Genomic DNA, 22,031 nt, shown 5'->3' on the forward strand with positions numbered 1-22,031 from the left:
CAGTGGGGACAAGCAACGTCGTTTGTCTCCGGTTTTTAGAGCGACCCGGCTTCCCGGCGAGTTGCCGGCGGCCACAGCAGGGAGCTACGCAGTTCGCAGCCGTCAACGAACCCCGTCCAAACTGGCAGAAAAACTCCAAACGAAGCTTCCACTCTAAACCGGCTGCTCACTTAGATGTTCAAGAGACGTTTCAAAGCAATTTCCAAGTAACCCACGACCTTCATAAAGCAGTTTTTCCCCGATTTCTCCCAGCGCAATCAGAACAGCTCCTCTCTGTATCTGACCCCGGGAATGTGTGATGGGACGGTGTGGAGGGAGATTCACTCTGTGTCTGACCCCGGGAGTGTGTGTTGGGACGGTGCGGAGGGAGATTCACTCTGTGTCTGACCCCGGGAGTGTGTGATGGGACGGTGTGGAGGGAGTTTCACTCTGTGTCTGACCCCGGGAGTGTGTGACGGGACGGTGTGGAGGGAGATTCACTCTGTGTCTGACCCCGGGAGTGTGTGACGGGACGGTGTGGAGGGAGATTCACTCTGTGTCTGACACCGGGAGTGTGTGTCGGGACGGTGTGGAGGGAGATTCACTCTGTGTCTGACCCCGGGAGTGTGTGATGGGACGGAGTGGAGGGAGATTCACTCTGTGTCTGACCCCGGGAGTGTGTGATGGGACTGTGTGGAGGGAGATTCACTCTGTGTCTGACCCCGGGAGCGTGTGATAGGACAGTGTGGAGGGAGATTCACTCTGTGTCTGACCCCGGGAGTGTGTGATGTGACGGTGTGGAGGGAGATTCACTCTGTGTCTGACCACGGGATTGTGTGATGGGACTGTGTGGAGGGAGATTCACTCTGTGTCTGACCCCGGGAGTGTGTGATGGGACTGTGTGGAGGGAGATTCACTCTGTGTCTGACCCCGGGAGTGTGTGATGGGACGGTGTGGAGGGAGATTCACTCTGTGTCTGACCCCGGGAGTGTGTGATGGGACGGTGTGGAGGGAGATTCACTCTGTGTCTGACCCCGGGAGTGTGTGATGGGACTGTGTGGAGGGAGATTCACTCTGTGTCCGACCCCGGGAGTCTGTGATGGGACGGTGTGGAGGGAGATTCACTCTGTGTCTGAACCCGAGAGTGTGTGATTGGACGTTGCGGAGGGAGATTCACTCTGTGTCTGACCCCGGGATTGTGTGATTGGACGTTGCGGAGGGAGATTAACTTTGTGTCTTACCCCAGGAGTGTGTGAAGGGACGGTGTGGAGGGAGATTCACTCTGTGTCTGACCCCGGGAGTGTGTGATGGGACGGTGTGGAGGGAGATTCACTCTGTGTCTGACCCGGGGAGTGTGTGATGGGACGGTGTGGAGGGAGAATCATTTTGTGTCTGACCCCGGACCTCAGTGGATTCACGTCGATTTTAACTGCGGGGGACAGGCGGGGGTCAATTAGCCTGGAATGGGCTTTGGTGGAGATGAGAAGCTGGGCTCCTAGTCTCTGCTTGTCCGACCTCCCTCAGCCTGGAGCTGAGACGCTACTGTGTCAGTGTGAGGAGCTCCGACCCACTGTTGCAGTGCACAGGGTGTGGAGGGCAACAGAAACCTCAAATAAATCTCGAGTCCGACACAAGACAGGAAGATACAGTGGTTTATTGATTTTTTATGAGAAATATAAATGAAACAATGTGTGAGCTGCTAACGTGCGGGAATAAATAATCTGCTCACAGTCACACACAATTAACTGACCGGCGACAAGGAGTGACCGGTTGAATAATCAGTCCCGTTTCTCACCGTCACTCTGCATCGGGGAACCGATGATTATAAAATCACACTTCAGGGCCGTGTCCGGGATCGCTGCAGATCCAGGGTCACTGCCGAGGGATTTGTCCATTTAACATCATTATATCGGCCAGGCTGCCGAATGCACCGTCCTCAGCAAAGGGAGCAAAAGGATTCTCTCCCGGGATAATCCCACCCCGGGACACCGGTGTCCCAGACTGAGCCCCGGACCCCCGGGCTCTTCCTGTCTGGGTAATTCTGCGGGGCGTCACGTGAAGAGTCTCGCACACGCACATCCGGCGGAAGCTGCCCCGCCGGACGGCAGGCGGAAACACGTCACTGAGGGATCGCTGCGAGCGACGCACACAGCGCGAGTCCCGAGCTGGTTCCTTTAAAACCGTTGGGAATCAGCCCCGGCGCGCGGCCGTTAAAGGTAAGGGCGGGAGTTAAAGGGGAGGGCGGGGAATCGGCCAAATGTCGCCATCCCGCGGGCGGGGATGTTCACACATTCAGATGTTCAGATCCACACTGTCAGTCCGGATCTGACTCCCTCCAGAGGCTCCAGTTCCTTGTTGCCGGTCCGACTGAACTGATTCCCCTTCAACCTGAAACAGATGGGAGAATAAAGATGAAATAAACAGATTACACAACAGTGTCAGTAACAGGGGACTGGGGTTAATGTTTCAACAACACTCATGGACAAATATCACCAGAAAACCCGCGGATCCACTGATATTTTATCACATTGAACATTAACACAAACACTCACTGGATCCACTTCAGACTCGGGAGTTTCAGTATCAGGCGGCGGAGAGCGGGGACAGATCGGTCTGTCAGAGAGTTTAATCCTAGGTTCAGCTCCGTTAGTGATGGGTTTGTACTGAGAGCGGAGACGAGATCCTCGGCACCAGAATCTGTGAGACCGACATTCCTCAACCTGGAGATGAGAGAGAGTGAGGGTGAAGGACACAGAGAGACAGGAGACGGTACAAATCCCCAGTGTTTATCAGTAACACCATTACTGATCACATTAATGTTCAGTGTCAGACACCCAGTGACTGTAAACACAATCTCCCACAGTCTGGTACTTACTCAAGTTTCTGTATTTTACACTCCGGGTTCCTCAGAGCCGCAGACACCAGTTTCACTCCTGAATCTCCCAGTTTATTACGACTCAGGTCCAGCTCCGTCAGTGATGGGTTTGTACTGAGAGCGGAGACGAGATCCTCGGCACCAGAATCTGTGAGACCGACACCCCTCAGCCTGGAGATGAGAGAGAGTGAGGGTGAAGGACACAGAGAGACAGGAGACGGTGCAAATCCCCAGTGTTTATCAGTAACACAATTACTGATCACATTAATGTTCAGTGTCAGACACCCAGTGACTGTAAACACAATCTCCCACAGTCTGGTACTTACCCCAATTTCTGTATTTTACACTCCGGGTTCCTCAGAGCTGCAGACACCAGTTTCACTCCTGAATCCCCCAGTTTATTATCACTCAGGTCCAGCTCCGTCAGTGATGGGTTTGTACTGAGAGCGGAGGCGAGATCCTCGGCACCAGAATCTGTGAGACCGACATTGAACAGCCTGGAGATGAGAGAGAGTGAGAGTGAAGGACACAGAGAGACAGGAGACGGTACAAATCCCCAGTGTTTATCAGTAACACAATTACTGATTTTTTTCTTCAGTACGACTGCGCAAGTCGGCCAGTGAGAACAGCGAGAAGAGTTTAAAAGGAAGACAGATTTACAGAGGAACGGGAGACAGAGTAGGAAGGCTTTGGATCAACGGGGCTTCGGCGATAAAGGGTCGAGGCGAGGTAGGTTATCTGTTTACAATACAGACAGAGAGTATGTGTGTGAGGCTGGTTTTCTGTGCTCGGTGTCAGATGTGGGAGATCCTGGAGACTCCCAGCGTCCCGGACGGCAACATCTGCACCCGGTGTGTCGAGCTGCAGCTCCTTAGGGACCGAGTTAGGGAACTGGAGATGCAGCTCGATGACCTTCGTCTGGTCAGGGAGAGCGAGGAGGTGATAGAGAGGAGTTACAGGCAGGTGGCCACACCGGGGTCACGGGAGACTGAAGAAGTGGGTCACAGTCAGGAGAGGGAAGGGCAAGAAGCAGGTACTAGAGAGTACCCCTGTGGCTATTCCCCTTGACGATAAGTACCCCTGTACAAGTACTGCTGGAGAGGGGTGGGGACAGCCTACCTGGTGGAGGCAACAGTGGCCCTGTGGCTCAGAAGGACAGGGAAAGGAAGAGGAAGGCAGTAGTGACAGGTGAGTCTGTCGTTTGAGGACCAGACAGACGATTCTGTGGACGCAGGAAAGAAACGCGGATGGTCGTTTGCCTCCCAGGTGCTAGGGTCCGGGATGTTTCAGAACACGTCCAAGATATCCTGCAGTGGGAGGGAGAACAGCCAGAGGTCGTGGTACATATTGGTACCAGTGACATAGGTAGGAAAAGGGAAGAGGTCCTGAAAACAGAGTACAGGGAGTTAGGAAGGAAGTTGAGAAGCAGAACCGGCAAAGGTAGTAATCTCGGGATTACTGCCTGTGCCACGCGACAGTGAGTGCAGGAATAGAATGAGGTGGAGGATGAATGCGTGGCTGAGGGATTGGAGCAGGAGGCAGGGATTCAGATTTCTGGATCACTGGGACCTCCTTTGGAGCAGCTGTGACCTGCACAAAAAGGACGGGTTGCACTTGAACGCCAGGGAAACCGATATCCTGGTTTGCTAAGGCTATTGGGGAGAATTTAAACTCGAATTGCTGGGAGGGGGTAGGAACTGAAATGAATTGATGGCGGAAAGGGAGGTTGGCTCACAAATAGAGAAAATTTGGAGACAGTGCGAGAGGGAGCATAGGCAGGTGATAGAGAAGGGACGCTCTCAGACCGATGGTTTGAGGTGTGTCTATTTTAATGCAAGGAGTGTTGTGAACAAAGCAGATGAGCTTAGAGCGTGGATCAGTACTTGGAGATATGATGTGGTGGCCATTACAGAGACTCGGATGGTGCAGGGACAGGAATGTTTATTTCGAGTGCCCGGCTTTAGATGTTTCAGAAAGGACAGGGAGGGAGGCCACAGAGGTGGGGGCGTGGCACTGTTGATCAGAGATAGTGTCACGGCTGCAGAAAAGGAGGACATCGTGGAGGGATTGTCTACGGAGTCTCTGTGGGTGGAGGTGAGGAACAGGAAGGGGTCAATAACTCGACTGGGTGTTTTGTATAGACCTCCCAACAGGAACAGGGACATCGAGGAGCAGATAGGGAGACAGATTCTGGAAAGGAGTACCAATAACAGAGTTGTTGAAGTGGGAGATTTTAATTTGCCAAATATTGATTGGCATATCCAGAGTGAGGGGTTTTGACGGGGTGGAGTTTGTTAGGTGTGTTCAGGAAGGTTTCCTGACACAATATGTATATAAGCCTACAAGAGGAGAGGCTGTACTTGATCTGGTGTTGGGAAATGAACCTGGCCAGGTGTCAGGTCTCTCAGTGGGAGAGCATTTTAGAGACAGTGATCACAATTCTATCTCTTTTACCATAGCATTAGAGAGGGATAGGAACAGGGAAGTTAGGGAAACCTCTAATTGGAGTAAGGGGAGCTATGAGCCTATCAGTCAGGCTGGAACTTGTAAGCATAAATTGGAAATTGATGCCCTCAGGGAAACGGACCAAAGAAATGTAGAAAATGTTCAAGGGATATTTGTGTGGGGTTCTGAGTAGATACGTCCAATGAGACATGGAAAGGATGGGAGGGTACAAGATCCGTGGTGCACAAAGGCCGTTGTAAATCTAGTGAAGAAGAAAAGAAGAGCTTCCAAAAGGTTCAAAAACTAGGCAATGATATGAATCTGGAAGATTATAAGGCTAGTCTGTCAGCGAGTTTGATATCAGGTTCAGCCCCGTCAGTGATGGGTTTGTACTGAGAGCGGAGACGAGATCCTCGGCACCAGAATCTGTGAGACCGACATTGAACAGCCTGGAGATGAGAGAGAGTGAGAGTGAAGGAGACAGAGAGACAGGAGACGGTACAAATCCCCAGTGTTTATCAGTAACACAATTACTGATCACATTAATGTTCAGTGTCAGACACCCAGTGACTGTAAACACAATCTCCCACAGTCTGGTACTTACCGCAGTTTCTGTATTTTACTCTCCGGGTTCCTCAGAGCCGCAGACACCAGTTTCACTCCTGAATCTCCCAGGTTATTATTGTTCACTCTAAACACAATCAGACAAATTGATGAACATAGTGATTAAAACCGTGGGTCTGAGGGCATTTCTCTCACTCGAATATTTCAGGGAACATTAAACCCTTTATTAATTCACTGATCATAGTTCCCATCACTGTCAATGTCCCTCACTGCCCAGCTCCAATGAATTCACCGAATGTCAGTAATTTCGTCTGTCGGTGTGACCCTGTAAACTCCACATATTCTCTCTCATTCCCTGATGGTTAGAAAAGTGTTCCTGACGTAAGACAGTCGGAAAGGGCAGGGGTGAAGGGGAGAAAGTCAAACAGTGAGGAAGATTTGAGAATCGGGAAATGTCGATGGGAGATGGAGGCAGAGACATCACCTAAGGTAAAGGATGGAAAGACACAGAAGGAAGCGGATGTGGAGGAGAGATCCCACAAGAGGAAGGGGGATGGGGCAGAGAGATCCCACAGGAGGAAGGGAGATGGGGGAGAGGGATCCCACAAGAGGAAGGGGGATGTTGCAGAGAGATCCCACAGGAGGAAGCGGGATGGGGAAGAGGGAACCCACAGGAGGAAGGGGGATGGGGGAGAGAGATCCCACAGGAGGAAGGGAGATGGGTGAGAGGGATCCCACAAGAGGAAGGGGGATGTTGCAGAGAGATCCCACAGGAGGAAGGGGGATGGGGGAGAGAGATCCCACAGGAGGAAGTGGGATGTGGAAGAGGGATCCCACAGGAGGAAGGGGGATGTGGAAGAGAGATCCCACAGGAGAAGGGGGATGGGGAAGAGAGATCCCACAGGAGGAAGGGGAATGGGGAAGAGAGATCCCACTGGAGGAAACAGCATGGGGAAGTGAGATCCGACAGGAAGAGGGGGCAAAGGAGCTGAGGTCTCAGAGGATGAAGGGGTTAGGGAAGAGAGATCCCTCGGAAGGAAGGAGAGATCCCACTAGAGGAAGGGGGATTGGGAACAGAGGCCCAACAGCAGGAAGCGGGATGCGGAGGAGAGATACCTCAGGATGAATGTGTATGGAAAAGACAGATCCCACAGGAAATGGTGTGATAGGAACAGAGTCCCCTCAGGTGGAATGGGGGTGTGGATATGAGAGCCCACAGGAGGAAAGGGATGGAGAAGAGAGATCCCACATGAGGAAGGGAGATGGGGGGAGAGATCCCACAAGAGTTAGGGATGGGGAAGAGATATCCCTCAGGGGGAAGGGGGAATGGCTAAGAGAGATCCCACAGGAGGAAGGGGGACGGGGAGAGAGATCCCACAGGAGGAAGGGGGAAGTGGAAGAGAGATCCCACAAGAGGAAGGGGGATCGGGGAGAGTATCCCACAGGAGGAAGGGGGATGTGGAAGAGGGATCCCACAGGAGGAAGGGGGATGTGGAAGAGAGATCCCACAGGAGGAAGGGGGATGGGGAAGAGAGATCCCACAGGAGGAAGGGGGATAGGGAAGAAAGATACCTCAGAATTAATGTGGATGGAAAAGACAGATCCCACAGGAAGTGTGGTGATGGGAACAGAGGCCCAACCGGAGGAATGTGGATGAAGAGAGATGGCACAGGATGAATGGGGCATAAGGAAGAGATCACACAGGAGGATGTGGGATGGGGAAGAGAGATCGTGCAGGAGAAATGGGGATGACTAGGGGAGATACCTCATAAGTATTGGGGGACGGGAAAGAGAGATTCCACGGGAAGAGGGGGTTGAGAAAAGAAGACCCACAGGAGGAGGGGGGATGGGTAAGAGAGATCCCAGAGGAGGAAATGGGATGGGGTAGAGCTATCCCACAGGAGGAAGTTGGATTGTCAAGTGATCCCAATGGAGGAAGGTGGATGGGGAAGAAATATCTCACAGTAGGAATTTGATGAGGAAGTGAGATGCCACAGGAGGAATGTGGATCGGGAAGTTAGATCCCATAGGAGGGTGGGGGAATGGGAAGAGAAATCCCACAGGAGGAAGGGGGATGGGGGAGAGAGATCCCACAGGAGGAAGGGGGATGGGGAATTGAGGTCCCACAGGAGGAAGGGGATGTAGAAGAGAGATCCCACAGGAGGAAGGGGATGTAGAAGAGAGTTCCCACAGGAGGAAGGGGAATGGGGAAGTGAGATCCGACTGGAGGATGGTGTATGGGGAAGTGAGATCCAACAGGAAGAGGGGGCAAAGGAGCTGAGGACTCACAGGAGGAAGGGTTAAGGGAAGAGAGATCCCTCGGAAGGAAGGGGGATCGGGAAGAGAGATCGCACTAGAGGAAGGGGGATTGGGAACAGAGGCCCAACAGCAGGAAGCGGGATGCGGAAGAGAGATACCTCCGGATGAATGTGTATGGAAAAGACAGATCCCACAGGAAATTGTGTGATGGGAACAGAGTCCCCACCGGAGGAAGGGGGATCCCACAGGTGGAATGGGGGTGGGCATGTGAGAGCCCACAGGAGGAAAGGAATGGAGAAGTGTTATCCCACATAAGGAAGGGGGATGGGGGGAGAGATCCCACAAGAGGAAGGGATGGGGAAGAGAGATCCCACAGGAGGAAGGGGATGTAGAAGAGAGATCCCACAGGAGGAAGGGGAATGGGGAAGAGAGATCCCACTGGAGGAAGGAGCATGGGGAAGTGAGATCCGACTGGAAGAGGGTGCGAAGGAGCTGAGGACTCACAGGAGGAAGGGGTTAGGGAAGAGAGTTCCCTCGGAAGGAAAGGGGATCGGGCAGAGAGCTCAGACTAGAGGAAGGGGGATTGGGAACAGAGGCCCAACAGCAGGAATCGGGATGCGGAAGAGAGATACCTCAGGATGAATGTGTATGGAAAAGACAGATCCCACAGGAAATGGTGTGATGGGAACAGAGTCCCCACAGGAGGAAGGGGGATCTCACAGGTGGAATGGGGATGGGGATGTGAGATCCCACAGGAAATGATGTGATGGGAGCAGAGGCCTCACAGGAGGAAGGGGGATGGGGAAGGGGGATCCCACAGGTGGAATGGGGGTGGGAAAGGGGGATCTCACAGGTGGAATGGGGGTGGGGATGTGAGAGCCCACAGGAGGGAATCGGATGGACGAGCGATCCCGAAGTAGGAAGGAGGATGGGGGAGAGAGATCCCACAGCTGGAAGCAGGAAGGGGAACAGAGATCCTGCAGGAGGATTTGGGATGGGGAAAATGGATTCCACAGAAGGTAAGGGGATGGTGGAGAGAAACCCCCCAGGAAGTGGGGGGGATGGGGATAGAGGCTCTACAGGGTGGATGGTTAGAGAGATCCCATGGGAGGAAGGGGGATGAGGAAGAGAGATCGCACAGGAGGAAGGGGGATGGGGAAAAGATATCTCACAGGAGGAATTTGATGAGGAGTTGAGATTCCACAGGAGGAATGTGGATCGGGAAGTTAGATCGAAGGAGGATGGGGATGAGAGATCCAACAGGAGGAAGAGGGATGGAAGGAGAGATCCAACAGCAGGAAGGGGGATGCTGAGAAGAGATCCAACAGCAGGAAGGGGGGTGCTGAGAAGAGATCCAACAACAGGAAGTTGGAGTGGGAACAGAGAGCCCAGAGGATGAATTTGGGATGGGAAAGTGAGATCCCACAGGTGGATTGCTACCCGTACCACGTGCTAGTGAGTCTAGAAATAATGCAGCTAAATACGTGGCTGAGGGGATGGTGCATGAGGGAGGGGTTCATGTTTCTGGACAATTGGGCTTTCTTCCAGGGGAGGTGGGACCAGTTCGAATTGGGCAGTTTGCACCTGAACTGGAGGGAGACTAACATCCTTGCCGGTAGGTTAGCAAGTTCTGCTCCGGGGGTTTTAAACAAGGTTGCAGGGGGAGGGGGCAGAGCGTTAGAGCAGATAGTGATGTGGAGGAGGATAATGGTCATGCGACGACTGCCTGTATAGACAGATATCAATGGTTTGTCCGTGATAGAAATGTTCTCAGGTGCATCTATTTCAATGCAAGGAGTATTGTATGTAAGGCAGATGAGTTTAGGGTGTGGATTGGCACATGATGATTTCAACATTATTGCTATTAGTAAGACTTGGTTTGCAGGAGGGGCAGGACTGGCAGCTTCATGTTCCGAGGTTACGTTGTTTCAGACGTGATAGAGGGGGAGGGATGAAAGGGGGAGGAGTGGCGTTACTAGTCAGGGGAATCTCACAGCTGTGCGGAGACGGGACAGCCCGGAGGTCTCATCTACAGAGGCCGTATGGGTGGAGCTGAGGAACGGGAAAGGAGTGACCACACAAATAGGGTATTATTATATACGGCCCAAGAGTCAGAGAGAATCGGAGGAGCAAATCTGTAGAGAATTAGCACACCAATGTAAGAAACAGAAAGTTGTAATCATAGGGGATTTTAACTTCCCACATATTGACCTGGACTCCCTCTCTGTGAAAGGGTTAGATGGCGTGGAGTTTGTCAAATGTATTCAGGAAAGTTTTCTTAATCAATATATTGAGGTACCAACGAGAGAGAGTGCAGTACCTGATCTCCTATTAGGGAATCAGACAGGTCAGGTGACAGAAGTATGTGTAAGCGAACATTTTGGGTCCAGTGACCATAATGTCATTAGTTTCAAGATAATTATGGATAAGGATTGGACTGGTCCACCAGTTAAGGTTCTGAATTGGAGAAGGGCCAATTTTGTGGAAATAAGAGAGGATCTGGGAAGAGTGGATTGGGATAAGTTGTTTTCTGGCAATGATGTATTCAGTAAGTGGAGTTTCTGAACTGTGCTTACATCCGGAGTTTGCATGTTCCTGCCAGGATTAAAGGCAAAGTTAACAGGGATAGGGAACCTTGTTTTTCAAGGGATGTTGGCGATCTGGTTAAGTAGGTGTTTAGCAGGTACAGGCAACAAGGAACAAATGAGATACTTGAAGAGTATAGAGAATGTAAGGGAAAACTAAAGAAGGAAATCAGGAAGGCAAAAAGAAGACATGAGGTTGTGTTGGCAGATAATGTGAAGGTAATCCCGAAGGGTTTCTACAAGTATATTAAGAGTAAAAGGATAGTAAAGGACAAGATTGGTTCCCTAGAAGATCAGAGTGGTTGTCTATGTGGTCTATGTGTGGAGCATCATGAGATGGGGAAGATTTTAAACGGTTTTTTGCTTCAGTGTCTACTCAGGAAACTGGCATAGCGGATATGGAATTAAAGGAAACAAGCAGTAGTGTCATGGAACGCGGCCAGTGAGTGAGTGGGCCAGTGAAGGAGTGGAAATTTGATGCTTTGACTCGAGAGATTCTGGCAGTTTTGGCAATTGGACTGTGCAAATCAAGACAACCAAAATTTGAATAGCTCAGACTCAGCAGAAAGCAGCTGATTGACCAAGCAGTTTGAAAAGCTCAAACAAATAAATAGAGGGGTAGCTCAAGCTGAGCGGCCAGTGAGTGAGTGGAGATTTGAGGCTTTGACAGGTCTTTACAATGCCTCCTGAGACGGTGATGTGCCTTTCCTGTGAGATGTGGCAGTCTTGGGGGAATTCCCCTCTCCCGCAGAGTCACATCTGCCAGAAGTGCTTGCGGCTGGGCGATCTGGAAGACCGTGTGAGGAATCTGGAGCAGCAGCTGGATGACCTTCGACTCATAAGGGAGAATGAGGCAGACGTAGGTGAGAGCTACAGGGAGGTAGTCACACCTAGGCTGCCGGAAACAGGTCGTTGGGAGACAGTCAGAGGGGGGAAAGCGAAGGAGAGTAGACAGGTAGTGCAGAGCACCCCTGTAGCCATTCCCCTGAATAATAAGTTTACCGTCCTGGATGCTGTTGGTGAGGACGACTGAACAGGTGTGAGCCACGGTGTCAGGGCCTCTGGCACTGAGTCTGACCCTGTGGTGCAGAAGGATGGGACGGAGAGGAGGAGAGCTGTCGTCATTGGAGACTCTATAGTCAGGGGAGCAGACAGGAGATTTTGTGGACGTGAGAAGGAAACCCGCATGGTTTGTTGCCTCCCGGGTGCCAGGATCCGGGATGTGTCTGACCTGGTACATGACATCCTGGTACGAGAGGGAAAGCAACCAGAAGTCCTGATACATATTGGTACCAATGACATAGGCAGAAAGAGGGATGAGGTCCTGGTGTGAGTTTCGGGAACTAGGCAGAAGGCTGAAGAGCAGGACCTCAAGGGTGGCGTTCTCAGGATTGCTGCCAGTACGACGTGATAGTGATGGTAAGAATTGGAGGAGATGGCAGTTGAATGCGTGGCTGAGGAGTTGGTGCAGGGGGCAGGGTTTAAGACTTTTGGATCATTGGGATCTCTTCTGGGGAAGGTGGAACCTGTGCAGATTGGATGGGTTGCACCTGAACTCGAAGAGGAGCAATATCCTTGCTGGTAGATTTGCTAGCATGGTTCGGGAGGGTTTAAACTAATTTGCAAGGGGAATGGGACCCGGAGCGATAGAGCAGTGAAAGAAGTGTATGGGGTAAAGCCAGATCTAACATATAGAGAGGCTTTGAGGAAAGAGAAGCAGAATAAAGGATATAAAGGCAGGAAGGTAGAAGGGCTAAAGTGCGTGTACTTCAATAAAAGAAGCATCAGGAACAAAGGTGATGAACTGAGAGCTTGGATACATACATGGAATTATGATGTAGTGGCCAATACGGAGACTTGGCTGGCACCAGGGCAGGAATGGATTCTCAATATTCCTGGATTTCAGTGCTTTAAAAGGGATAGGGAGGGGGGAAAAGTTGAGGAGGGGTGGCATTACTGGTCAGGGATACTATTACAGCTACAGAAAGAGTGGGTAATGTAGCAGGATCCTCTTCTGAGTCAGTATGGGTGGAAGTCAGGTACAGGAAGGGAGCAACTACTCTACCGGGGGTATTCTATATGCCCCCTGGTTGCAGCACAGATACCGAGGAGCAGACTGGGAGGTAGATTTTGGAAAGGTGCAAAAATAACAGGGTTGTTATCATGGGTGACTTTAACTTCCCTAATATTGATTGGCACTTGATTAGTTCCAAGGGTTTAGATGGGGCAGAATTTGCTAAGTGTGTCCTGGATGGATTCCTGTCACAGTATGTTGACAGGCCGACGAGGGGGAATGTATACTATATAACCATATAACAATCACAGCACGGAAACAGGCCATTCCGGCCCTCCTAGTCCGTGCCGAACTCTTAATCTCACCTCGTCCCACCTACCCGCACTCAGCCCATAACCCTCCACTCCTTTCCTGTCCATATACCTATCCAATTTTACCTTAAATGACACAACTGAACTGGCCTCTACTACTTCTACAGGAAGCTCATTCCACACAGCTATCACTCTCTGAGTAAAGAAATACCCCCTCGTGTTTCCCTTAAACTTTTGCCCCCTAACTCTCAAATCATGTCCTCTCGTTTGAATCTCCCCTACTCTCAATGGAAACAGCCTATTCACGTCAACTCTATCTATCCCTCTCAACATTTTAAATACCTCGATCAAATCCCTCCTCAACCTTCTACGCTCCAATGAATAGAGACCTAAATTGTTCAACCTTTCTCTGTAACTTAAGTGCTGAAACCCAGGTAACATCCTAGTAAATCGTCTCTGCACTCTCTCTAATTTATTGATATCTTTCCTATAATTCGGTGACCAGAACTGTACACAATATTCCAAATTTGGCCTTACCAATGCCTTGTACAATTTTAACATTACATCCCAACTTCTGTACTCAATGCTCTGATTTATAAAGGCCAGAGTTCCAAAAGCCTTCTTCACCACCCTGTCTACATGAGACTCCAACTTCAGGGAACTATGCACTGTTATTCCTAGATCTCTCTGTTCCACTGCATTCCTCAATGCCCTACCATTTACCCTGTATGTTCTATTTGGATTATTCCTGCCAAAATGTAGAACCTCACACTTCTCAGCATTAAACTCCATCTGCCATCGTTCAGCCCATTCTTCTAACCGGTATAAATCTCCCTGCAAGCTTTGAAAACCCACCTCATTATCCACAACACCTCCTATCTTAGTATCATCAGCATACTTACTAATCCAATTTACCACCCCATCATCCAGATCATTTATGTATATTACAAACAACATTGGACCCAAAACAGATCCCTGAGGCACCCCGCTAGTCACCGGCCTCCATCCCGATAAACAATTATCCACCACTACTCTCTGGCATCTCCCATCTAGCCACTGTTGAATCTATTTTATTACTCCAGCATTAATACCTAACGACTGAACCTTCTTAACTAACCTTCCATGTGGAACTTTGTCAAAGGCCTTGCTGAAGTCCATATAGACTACATCCACTGCCTTACCCTCGTCAACATTCCTCGTAACTACTTCAAAAAATTCAATACTAGATCTAGTATTAGGTAACGAACCGGGTCAGGTCACAGATCTGTCAGTGGGTGAGCATCTGGGGGATAGTGACCACCGCTCCCTGATCTTTAGCATTATCATAGAAAAGGATAGAATCAAACGGGACAGGATTTTTTTTATTTGGAGAAGGGCAAATTATAAGGCTATAAGACTAGAACTTGCGGGTTTGAACTGGGATGATGTTTTTGCAGGGAAATGTACTATGGACACGTGGTCGATGTTTAAGGATCTCTTGCAGGATGTTCGGGATAAATTTGTCCCTGTGAGGAAGATAAAGAATGGTAGAATGAAGGAACCATGGGTGACAAGTGAAGTGGAAAATCTAGTCAGGTGGAAGAAGGCAGCATATATGAGGTTTAAGAAGCAAGGATCAGATGGGTCTATTGAGGAATATAGGGTAGCAAGAAATGCTTAAGAAGGGGCTGAGAAGAGCAAGAAGGGGCCATGAGAAGGCCTTGGCGAGTAGGGTAAAGGAAAACCCCAAGGCATTCTTCAATTATTTGAGGAACAATAGGATGACAGGGATGATGGTAGGACCGATTAGAGATAAAAGCGGGAAGATGTGCCTGGAGGCTCTGGAAGTGAGCGAGGTCCTCAGTGAATACTTCTCTTCGGTATTCACCAATGAGAGGGAACTTGATGATGGTGAGGACAATATGAGTGTGGTTGATGTTCTGGAACATGTTGATATTAAGGGAGAGGAGATGTTGGAGTTGTTATGACGGGTAAGTCCCCGGGGCCTGCTGGAATATTCCCCAGGCTGCTCCACGAGGCAAGGGAAGAGACTGCTGAACCTCTGGCTAGGATCTTTATGTTCTCGTTGTCCACGGGAATGGTACAGGATGATTGGAGGGAGGCGAATGCTGTCACCTTGTTCAAAAAAGTTAGTTGGAATAGTCCAGGTAATTATAGATCAGTGAGCCTTACATCTGTGGTGGGAAAGCTGCTGGAAAAGATTCTTAGAGATAAGATCTATGGGCATTTAGAGTATCATGGTCTGATCAGGGACAGTCAGCATGGCTTTGTGAAGGGTAGATCGTGCCAAACAAGCCTGATAGAGTTCTTTGTGGAGGTGACCAAGCATATAGATGAGGGTAGTGCAGTGGATGTGATCTACAAGGATTTTAGTAACGCATTTGACAAGGTTCCACACAGTAGGCTTATTTAAAAACTCAGAAGGCATTGGATCCAGGGAAGTTTGGAAAGGTGGATTAAGAATTGGCTTGCCTGCAGAAGGCAGATGGTCATGGCGGAGGTAGAACATTCAGATTGGAGGGTTGTGACTAGTGGTGTCCCTCAAGGATCTGTTCTGGGACCTCTACTTTTTGTGATTTTAATTAACGACCTGGATGTGGGGGTAGAAGGGTGGGTTGGCAAGTTTGCAGATGACACAAAGTTTGGTGGTGTTGTAGATAGTGTAGAGGATTGTCAAAGATTGCAGAGAGACATTGATGGGATGCAGAAGTGGGCTGAGAAGTGGCAGATGGAGTTCAACCCGGAGAAGTGTGAAGTGGTACACTTCGGAAGGACAAACTCCAAGGCAGAGTACAAAGTAAACGGCAGGATCATTGGTAGTGTGGAGGAGCTGAGAGATAAGGGGATACATGTCCACAGATCCCTGAAAGTTGCCTCGCAGGTAGAAAGGGTAGTTAAGAAAGTTTATGGGGTGTTAGCTTTCATAAGTCAATGGATAGTGTTTAAGAGACGCGATGTAATGATGCAGCTCTATAAAACTCTAGTTAGGCCACACTTGGAGTACTGCGTCCAGTTCTGGTCACCTCACTATAGGAAGGATGTGGAAGCATTGGAAAGGGTACAGAGGAGATTTACCAGGATTCTGCATGGTTTAGAGAGTAGGGATTATGATCAGAGATGAAGGGAGCTAGGGCTTTACTCTTTGGAGAGGAGAATGAGAGGAGACATGATAGGTGAGTATAAGATATTAAGAGGAATAGACAGAGTGGACAGCCAGCGCCTCTTCCCCAGGGCACCACTGCTCAGTACAAGAGGACATGGCTTTAAGGTAAGGGGAGAGAAGTTCAAGGGGGATATTAGAGGAAGGTTTTTCACTCAGAGAGTGGCTCGTGCGTGGAATGCACTGCTTGAGTCACTGGTGGAGGCAGATACACGAGTGAAGTTTAAGAGACTACTACACAGGCATATGGAGGAATTTAAGGTGGAGGGGTTTAATGGCAGGCAGGGTTTGAGGGTCGGCACAACATTGTGGGCCGAAGGGCCTGTAATGTGCTGTACTATTCTATGTTTTATGGAACATATAGAGATTAAAGAGGAGGAGGTTCTTACTGCCTTACAGCAAATAAATGTAAATAAATCCCCCAGGCCTGACATGATATTTTCTCGGACCTTGAGAAAGACTAGTGTAGAAATTGCAGGGGTCCTGGCAGAAATATTTAAAATGTCCTTCGCCACAATTGTGGTGCCGGAGGATTGGAGGGTAGCTCATGTTGTTCCGTTGTTTGAAAAAGGCTCCAAAAGTGCACCAGGTAATTACAGGCCAGTGAGCCTGACATCGGTATTAGGCAAATTATTGGAAGGTGTTCTGAGAGATCGGATATACAAGGATTTGGACAACCAAGGGCTGATTAAAGATAGTCAGCATGGCTTTGTTCATGGCAGATCGTGTTTAATGAATCCTGTAGTGTTTTTCGAGGAGGTTACCAAGAATGCACATGAAGAAAAGGCTTTGGATGTTGTCTACATGAACTTTAGTAAGGCTTTTAACAAGGTCCCACTTGAGAGGTTAGTTCAGAAGGTTTGGACAGTAGGTATCCATGGAGAGGTTGTAGATTGGATTCGAAATTGGCTGTGTGTGAGAAGGCAGAGAGTGGTAGTGGATCATTGCTTCTCAGACTGGAGGCCTGTGACTAGTGGTGTGTCTCAAGGATCTGTGCTGGGACCATTGTTGTTTGATGTCTATATCAATGATCTAGATGATAGTGTGATAAATTGGATCAGCAAGTTTGCTGATGACACTAAGATTGGAGGCGTTGTGGACAGCGAGGAAGGCTTTCAAAGCTTGCAGAGGGATCTGGAACAACTGGCAACATGGGCCAGAAAATGGCAGATGGAATTTAATGCAGACAAGTGGTGAGGTGTTCCATTTTGTAAGGACAAATCAAGGTAGGACATACACAGTAAATGGTAGGGCACTGAGGAGTGCGCAGGAAGAAAGGGATCTGGGAGTTCAGATACATAATTCCCTGAAAGTGGCGTCACAGGGAGACAGGGTTGTAAAGAAGGCTTTTGGCATCCTGGCATTCATAAATCAAAGTTGAGTATAGGAGTTGGAATGTTATGGTGAGGTTGTATAAGACATTGGTGAGGCCAAATTTGGAGTATTGTGTGCAGTTCTGGTCACTGAACTATAGGACGGATATCAGTAAGACTGAAAGTGTGCAGAAAAGATCTGCGAGGATGTTGCCGGCTCTTCAGGAGTTGAGTTACAAGGAAAGATTGAACAGGTTAGGACTTTATTCCTTGGAGCGCAGAAGAATGAGGGGAGATTTGATAGAAGTTTACACATTTACGAGGATATAGACAGGGTAGATGCGAATGGGCTCTTTCCACACAGATTAGGAGAGATACATTACAAAAGGACTTTGCTTCAGGGTGAAAGGAGAAAGGTTTAGGGGGAACGTCCTCACTCAGAGAGTTGTGAGAGTGTGGAACGAGCTGCCATCTGATGTGGAAAATGCGGACACACTCTTAAGTTTTAAGAATAAATCTGATAGATGCATGGATGGGAGAGGTCTGGAGTGTTATGGACTGGGTGCAGGTCAATGGGACTAGCGGAATAAAGTTTTGGCACAGAGCAGAAGGGCCGAATGGCTTGTTTTCTATGCTTTAGTGCTCTATGATTTTACAATTCAATGAAGGAATATGGGGAGGTCAGTTCCCACAGGAAGAAGGGGGATGGGGAAGAGAGATCCCACAGCAGGAAGGGGGATGGTGTAGAGAGATCCGACAGGAGGAAGGGGAATGGGGAGGAGAGATCCAGCAGGAGGGAGGGGGATGGGGAAGTGAGATCCCACAGGTGGAAGGCGGATGTGGAAATGAGATCCCACAGGAGGGAGGGGGATGGGGGTGAGATCCCACAGGCGGACGGCGGATGTGGAAATGAGATCCCATAGGCGGATGGGGGATGGGAAAAAGAGATCTGACAGGAGGAAGGGAGGATGGGGAAGAGAGATTCCACAGGAGGAAGGGGGATGGGGAAGAGAGATCCGATAGGAGGCAGAGGAATGGGGAGGAGAGATCCCACAGGAGGGAGGGGGATGGGGGTGAGATACCACAGGCGGAAGGCGGATGTGGAAATGAGATCCCATAGGCGGATGGGGGATGGGAAAAAGAGATCTGACAGGAGGAAGGGGGGATGGGGAAGAGAGATCACATAGGCGGATGGGGGATGGGGAAGAGAGATCCCACGGGAAAAAAGAGAATGGGAAAGAGAGAACCCACAGGAGGAAGGGGAAAGGGGAAGAAAGATCCCGCAGGAAGGGGGTGGGGAAAAGACATTCCACTGGAGGATGAGGAAAGGGTAACAGAGAGCCCACAGGAGGAATGGGGATGGGGACGAGATCCCTAAGAATCGAAGGGGGATTGGGATAAAAAGTCCCACAGGAGGATTCCAAAGGTAAACGATAATCCTACAAGACGAGAGGATGCAGAAAATTTTTGTACGCGTGTGTTGGGTCTGAACAGAGACCCAGAGGAGATGCGGCCTCTCTCTCTGTGTATCTGGTAGTGAGCAAAGTCACACACTATCAAGGGCAGGGGAACACAATCTCACAATGGTATTTCTTTCCTTCTCACTGGGACAGTCTGCTGACGGTCTCTTGTCCCTCACCGGGAAGGGGGTGTGAATCTCTGACCCACCTGCTGCAGTCAGTGTCGGTCTGGGTGTCAGTAACAGTGAGAAGGAACATTGTCAATGGACGTGTCACAGGCAGCAGGAAACACAGTCATTCCTGTGATTTACTACCATTAAACCAATGGTCGTTGTTCACTGATCCGATGAAGTCTCCAACATCCCTTCACAAGGAACCACAGAACCCTCCCGTCCTTGGGGAATTACTGACCGATCCCCTGGGCATTTGTCACAGTTCATCACAATCTGATTTATCACAGTTTAACCCAAATCCCTTTACATTGAAATGGCACAATAGAACAGCTTCACAGTTCAGAGTGAGAGATAAATCAAGTTACCTCAACTCCTGGCACTTGTGCAGCCCGGGTCCCAGCCGCTGGATTCCTTCACACTGAATGTGGCAGTCCTCCAGGTCGAGGTGTTTTATTGTATCACAGAGTCCGATGACATGAGACAGGACCGCGCAGTCAATCGGGGTCAGTGTCATTCCACGGAATGAAAGTGTTTTCACAGATCCCAGTGCGGCCTGAGCCAGTCCACGATTCTGAGACTCAAACAGGTAGTGCAATGTGTTCAGAAGCCCCCTTTTACCAGCTTCACTCCTCTTGTTTCCACTCTGACGTTTAACCTCCTCCTTCACCCAGTCAATCACCCGGCAGGTTGTTTCATGAGGAAATGGACCCAGAAACTCCACCAGGCCCCGAGCTGTCATTGGGGAGGAGAGACCAGCAACAAAACGGAGAAATACCTCAAATCGCCCATCTGTCGTGCTGTGAACTTCAGTGAGGAATTTCAGGATATCCCCGGGTTGTGGATTCAGGAATTGTGCGACTGCAGCTACAAACTCTTGGATGGTGAGGTGTGGGAATGTGTACACCACGCTCTGGGCAGAATCCTCTCTCTCCAAAAGCTCCATCAGGAACCCGGACAGGAACTGGGAAGGCTGCAGATTGTACTTGATCAAATCTCCATCTGTAAACACAATCTTCTTCTCGGACACTCCTCTGAAGGCCATCTGACCAACCCTGAGTAACACATCACTGGGTGTCTCAATCTCACGGCCGTGGTTTTTCAGGATGTTGTAAATATAGTAGGAATATAGTTGGGTGATGGTCTTGGGTGCTCGCTGTGGGTCCCTGACTCTTTGTGTGAAGAAGGGGCCCAGTGCCAGAGCGAGGATCCAGCAGTAGGAGGGGTTGTAGCTCATGGTGTACAGGATCTCGTTCTCCTTCACATAATTGAAAACAGTTTTGGCCACCGTCTGATCTTCAAAATGTCTGATGAAATATTCCTTCCGTTCCTCATCAACAAATCCCAGGATTTCAGCCCAGACAGCGATCTCTGCCTTTTCCAATAAATGTAATGCAGTGGGACGGGTGGTCACCAGCACTGAACACCCTGGGAGCAGCTTGCCCTGGATTAAACTGTACACAATGTCAGACACTTCACACCACCACTCGGGATCTGGGCACTGGTGCTTGGGATTTGTATCTCTCCGACTGTCCGCAAAATCGATTTTGTGTTTGAATTCATCTAAACCATCGAATATAAACAGTAAACCCTCTGGGTTCTTCCAGACTTCTCTCAGGATATTCCCAAAGTAAGGATACTGATCCAGAATCAGTTCCTTCAGGTTTATTCGACAATTAATGGTGTTTAAATCTCGGAATTTGAAACTGAAGACAAACTGGAATTGTTGGTATATTTTCCCCATGGCCCAGTCATAAACAATCTTTTGTGCCATCGTTGTTTTCCCGATCCCCGGGACTCCGGCCACTGCTGCTGAACTCCCAGATTTGGATTTACTCCGGGAAAAGCTGCTCTGGAATAACTGATCAGTACGGATTTTTTCCAGCTGTCTGCGGAGCTGTTTCTCTCGATAATCCTCATGGTCTCTGCCTCTTGCCAGCAGCTCATGTTCCACCAGTCTCCGATTTCGAACAGTAGAAATGACCGTGAGCTCAGCGTATCTATCAGCCAGCTGGAAAACCTTCACCTTCTCCGTCATCAGGATCGTGTTCACTCTCAGTGTTTCAGTTTGTGCCCGCAGAGTCTCCTTGTGTTTCTGTTGAACATCTTCCATGGGAACAGAGAACATATTCAAAATGTTAAACGGCTCATCTGACAAAGAACTTTATAACGGTATTTCAGCATTCAGTGTTTGAGATTACATGAATAAATTCAATGCTTCCATGGATATTAGGACAGAAAGTAAAATTCTGTTCACAGACACGGAATTAACAGCAATGGATGTCCCTGAAAATGTCCAATCCTCAATTTCTGGTTCTTGTTATTTGTAAAGGTCAACATTCCCCTGATTGCACTTTCTGAGGAAGCTTAAACAAGCATCACTCCCCACTAACACCTTAACTACATTCTACAGAGGCGTGGTTGAGAGTGTGCTGACCTTTTGCATCACAACCTGGTACTCCAGCTGCAGTGCTGCCGACAAAAAAGCCTTGCAGGGGGTGGTTAGGGGAGCAGAGAAGGTTATTGGGGTCTCCCTACCTTCTTCCAAGACCTCTTTCAACGTCGATGCCTCCAGAAGACACGGTATATCATTAAAAACCCTTCACACCCTCTCCATGAACTGTTTGTTCTTCTGCCATCAGGTAAACGTTACAGGAGCATCAAAACTAAAACCACAAGGCTACTAAACAGCTTCCTCCCACAGGCAGTCAGACTGCTAAATAGCTGCTCTATCTGACTCTGCTTTGGACACTTCTAACTTGGACCGGACACTTACAACTTGATTAAAAGCGATATGTGGCTGTTGTGTTTTATTACTTATTGTTGTGTTTGTTATTTAGTGTTGCGTTTGTTATGTTATGATTGCACTGCTCCTGGGAAACGCTGTCTCATTCTA

The 22,031-nt window shown here is 49.4% G+C and overlaps 1 protein-coding gene and 2 long non-coding RNA genes across 3 annotated transcripts in view; all 3 read right to left on the reverse strand.

Moving 5' to 3' along the window:
• LOC140722341 (uncharacterized) overlaps window positions 1-22,031 on the reverse strand; it is a 100,072-nt gene that overhangs the window by 39,755 nt on the left and 38,286 nt on the right. The gene's annotated exons all lie outside the window — the stretch shown is intronic.
• Window positions 1,618-3,019, reverse strand: LOC140722331 (uncharacterized). The gene is made up of 3 exons (XR_012097583.1): window positions 2,855-3,019; window positions 2,532-2,699; window positions 1,618-2,367 (listed from the first exon to the last, which is right to left on the reverse strand). It is a non-coding gene; the product is annotated as an uncharacterized lncRNA (long non-coding RNA).
• LOC140722346 (NACHT, LRR and PYD domains-containing protein 12-like) overlaps window positions 3,177-22,031 on the reverse strand; it is a 38,256-nt gene continuing 19,401 nt past the window's right edge. Inside the window, exons 6-8 of the mRNA XM_073037111.1 lie at window positions 19,504-21,241; window positions 5,904-5,990; window positions 3,177-3,351 (exon numbers count right to left, since the gene is read on the reverse strand). Of these exons, the coding sequence (XP_072893212.1) occupies window positions 3,177-3,351; window positions 5,904-5,990; window positions 19,504-21,241 (2,000 nt within the window). The remainder of the gene's footprint in view (window positions 3,352-5,903; window positions 5,991-19,503; window positions 21,242-22,031) is intronic.

Source organism: Hemitrygon akajei, unplaced genomic scaffold (assembly GCF_048418815.1).
Source record: "Hemitrygon akajei unplaced genomic scaffold, sHemAka1.3 Scf000075, whole genome shotgun sequence".
NCBI lineage: Eukaryota > Metazoa > Chordata > Chondrichthyes > Myliobatiformes > Dasyatidae > Hemitrygon > Hemitrygon akajei.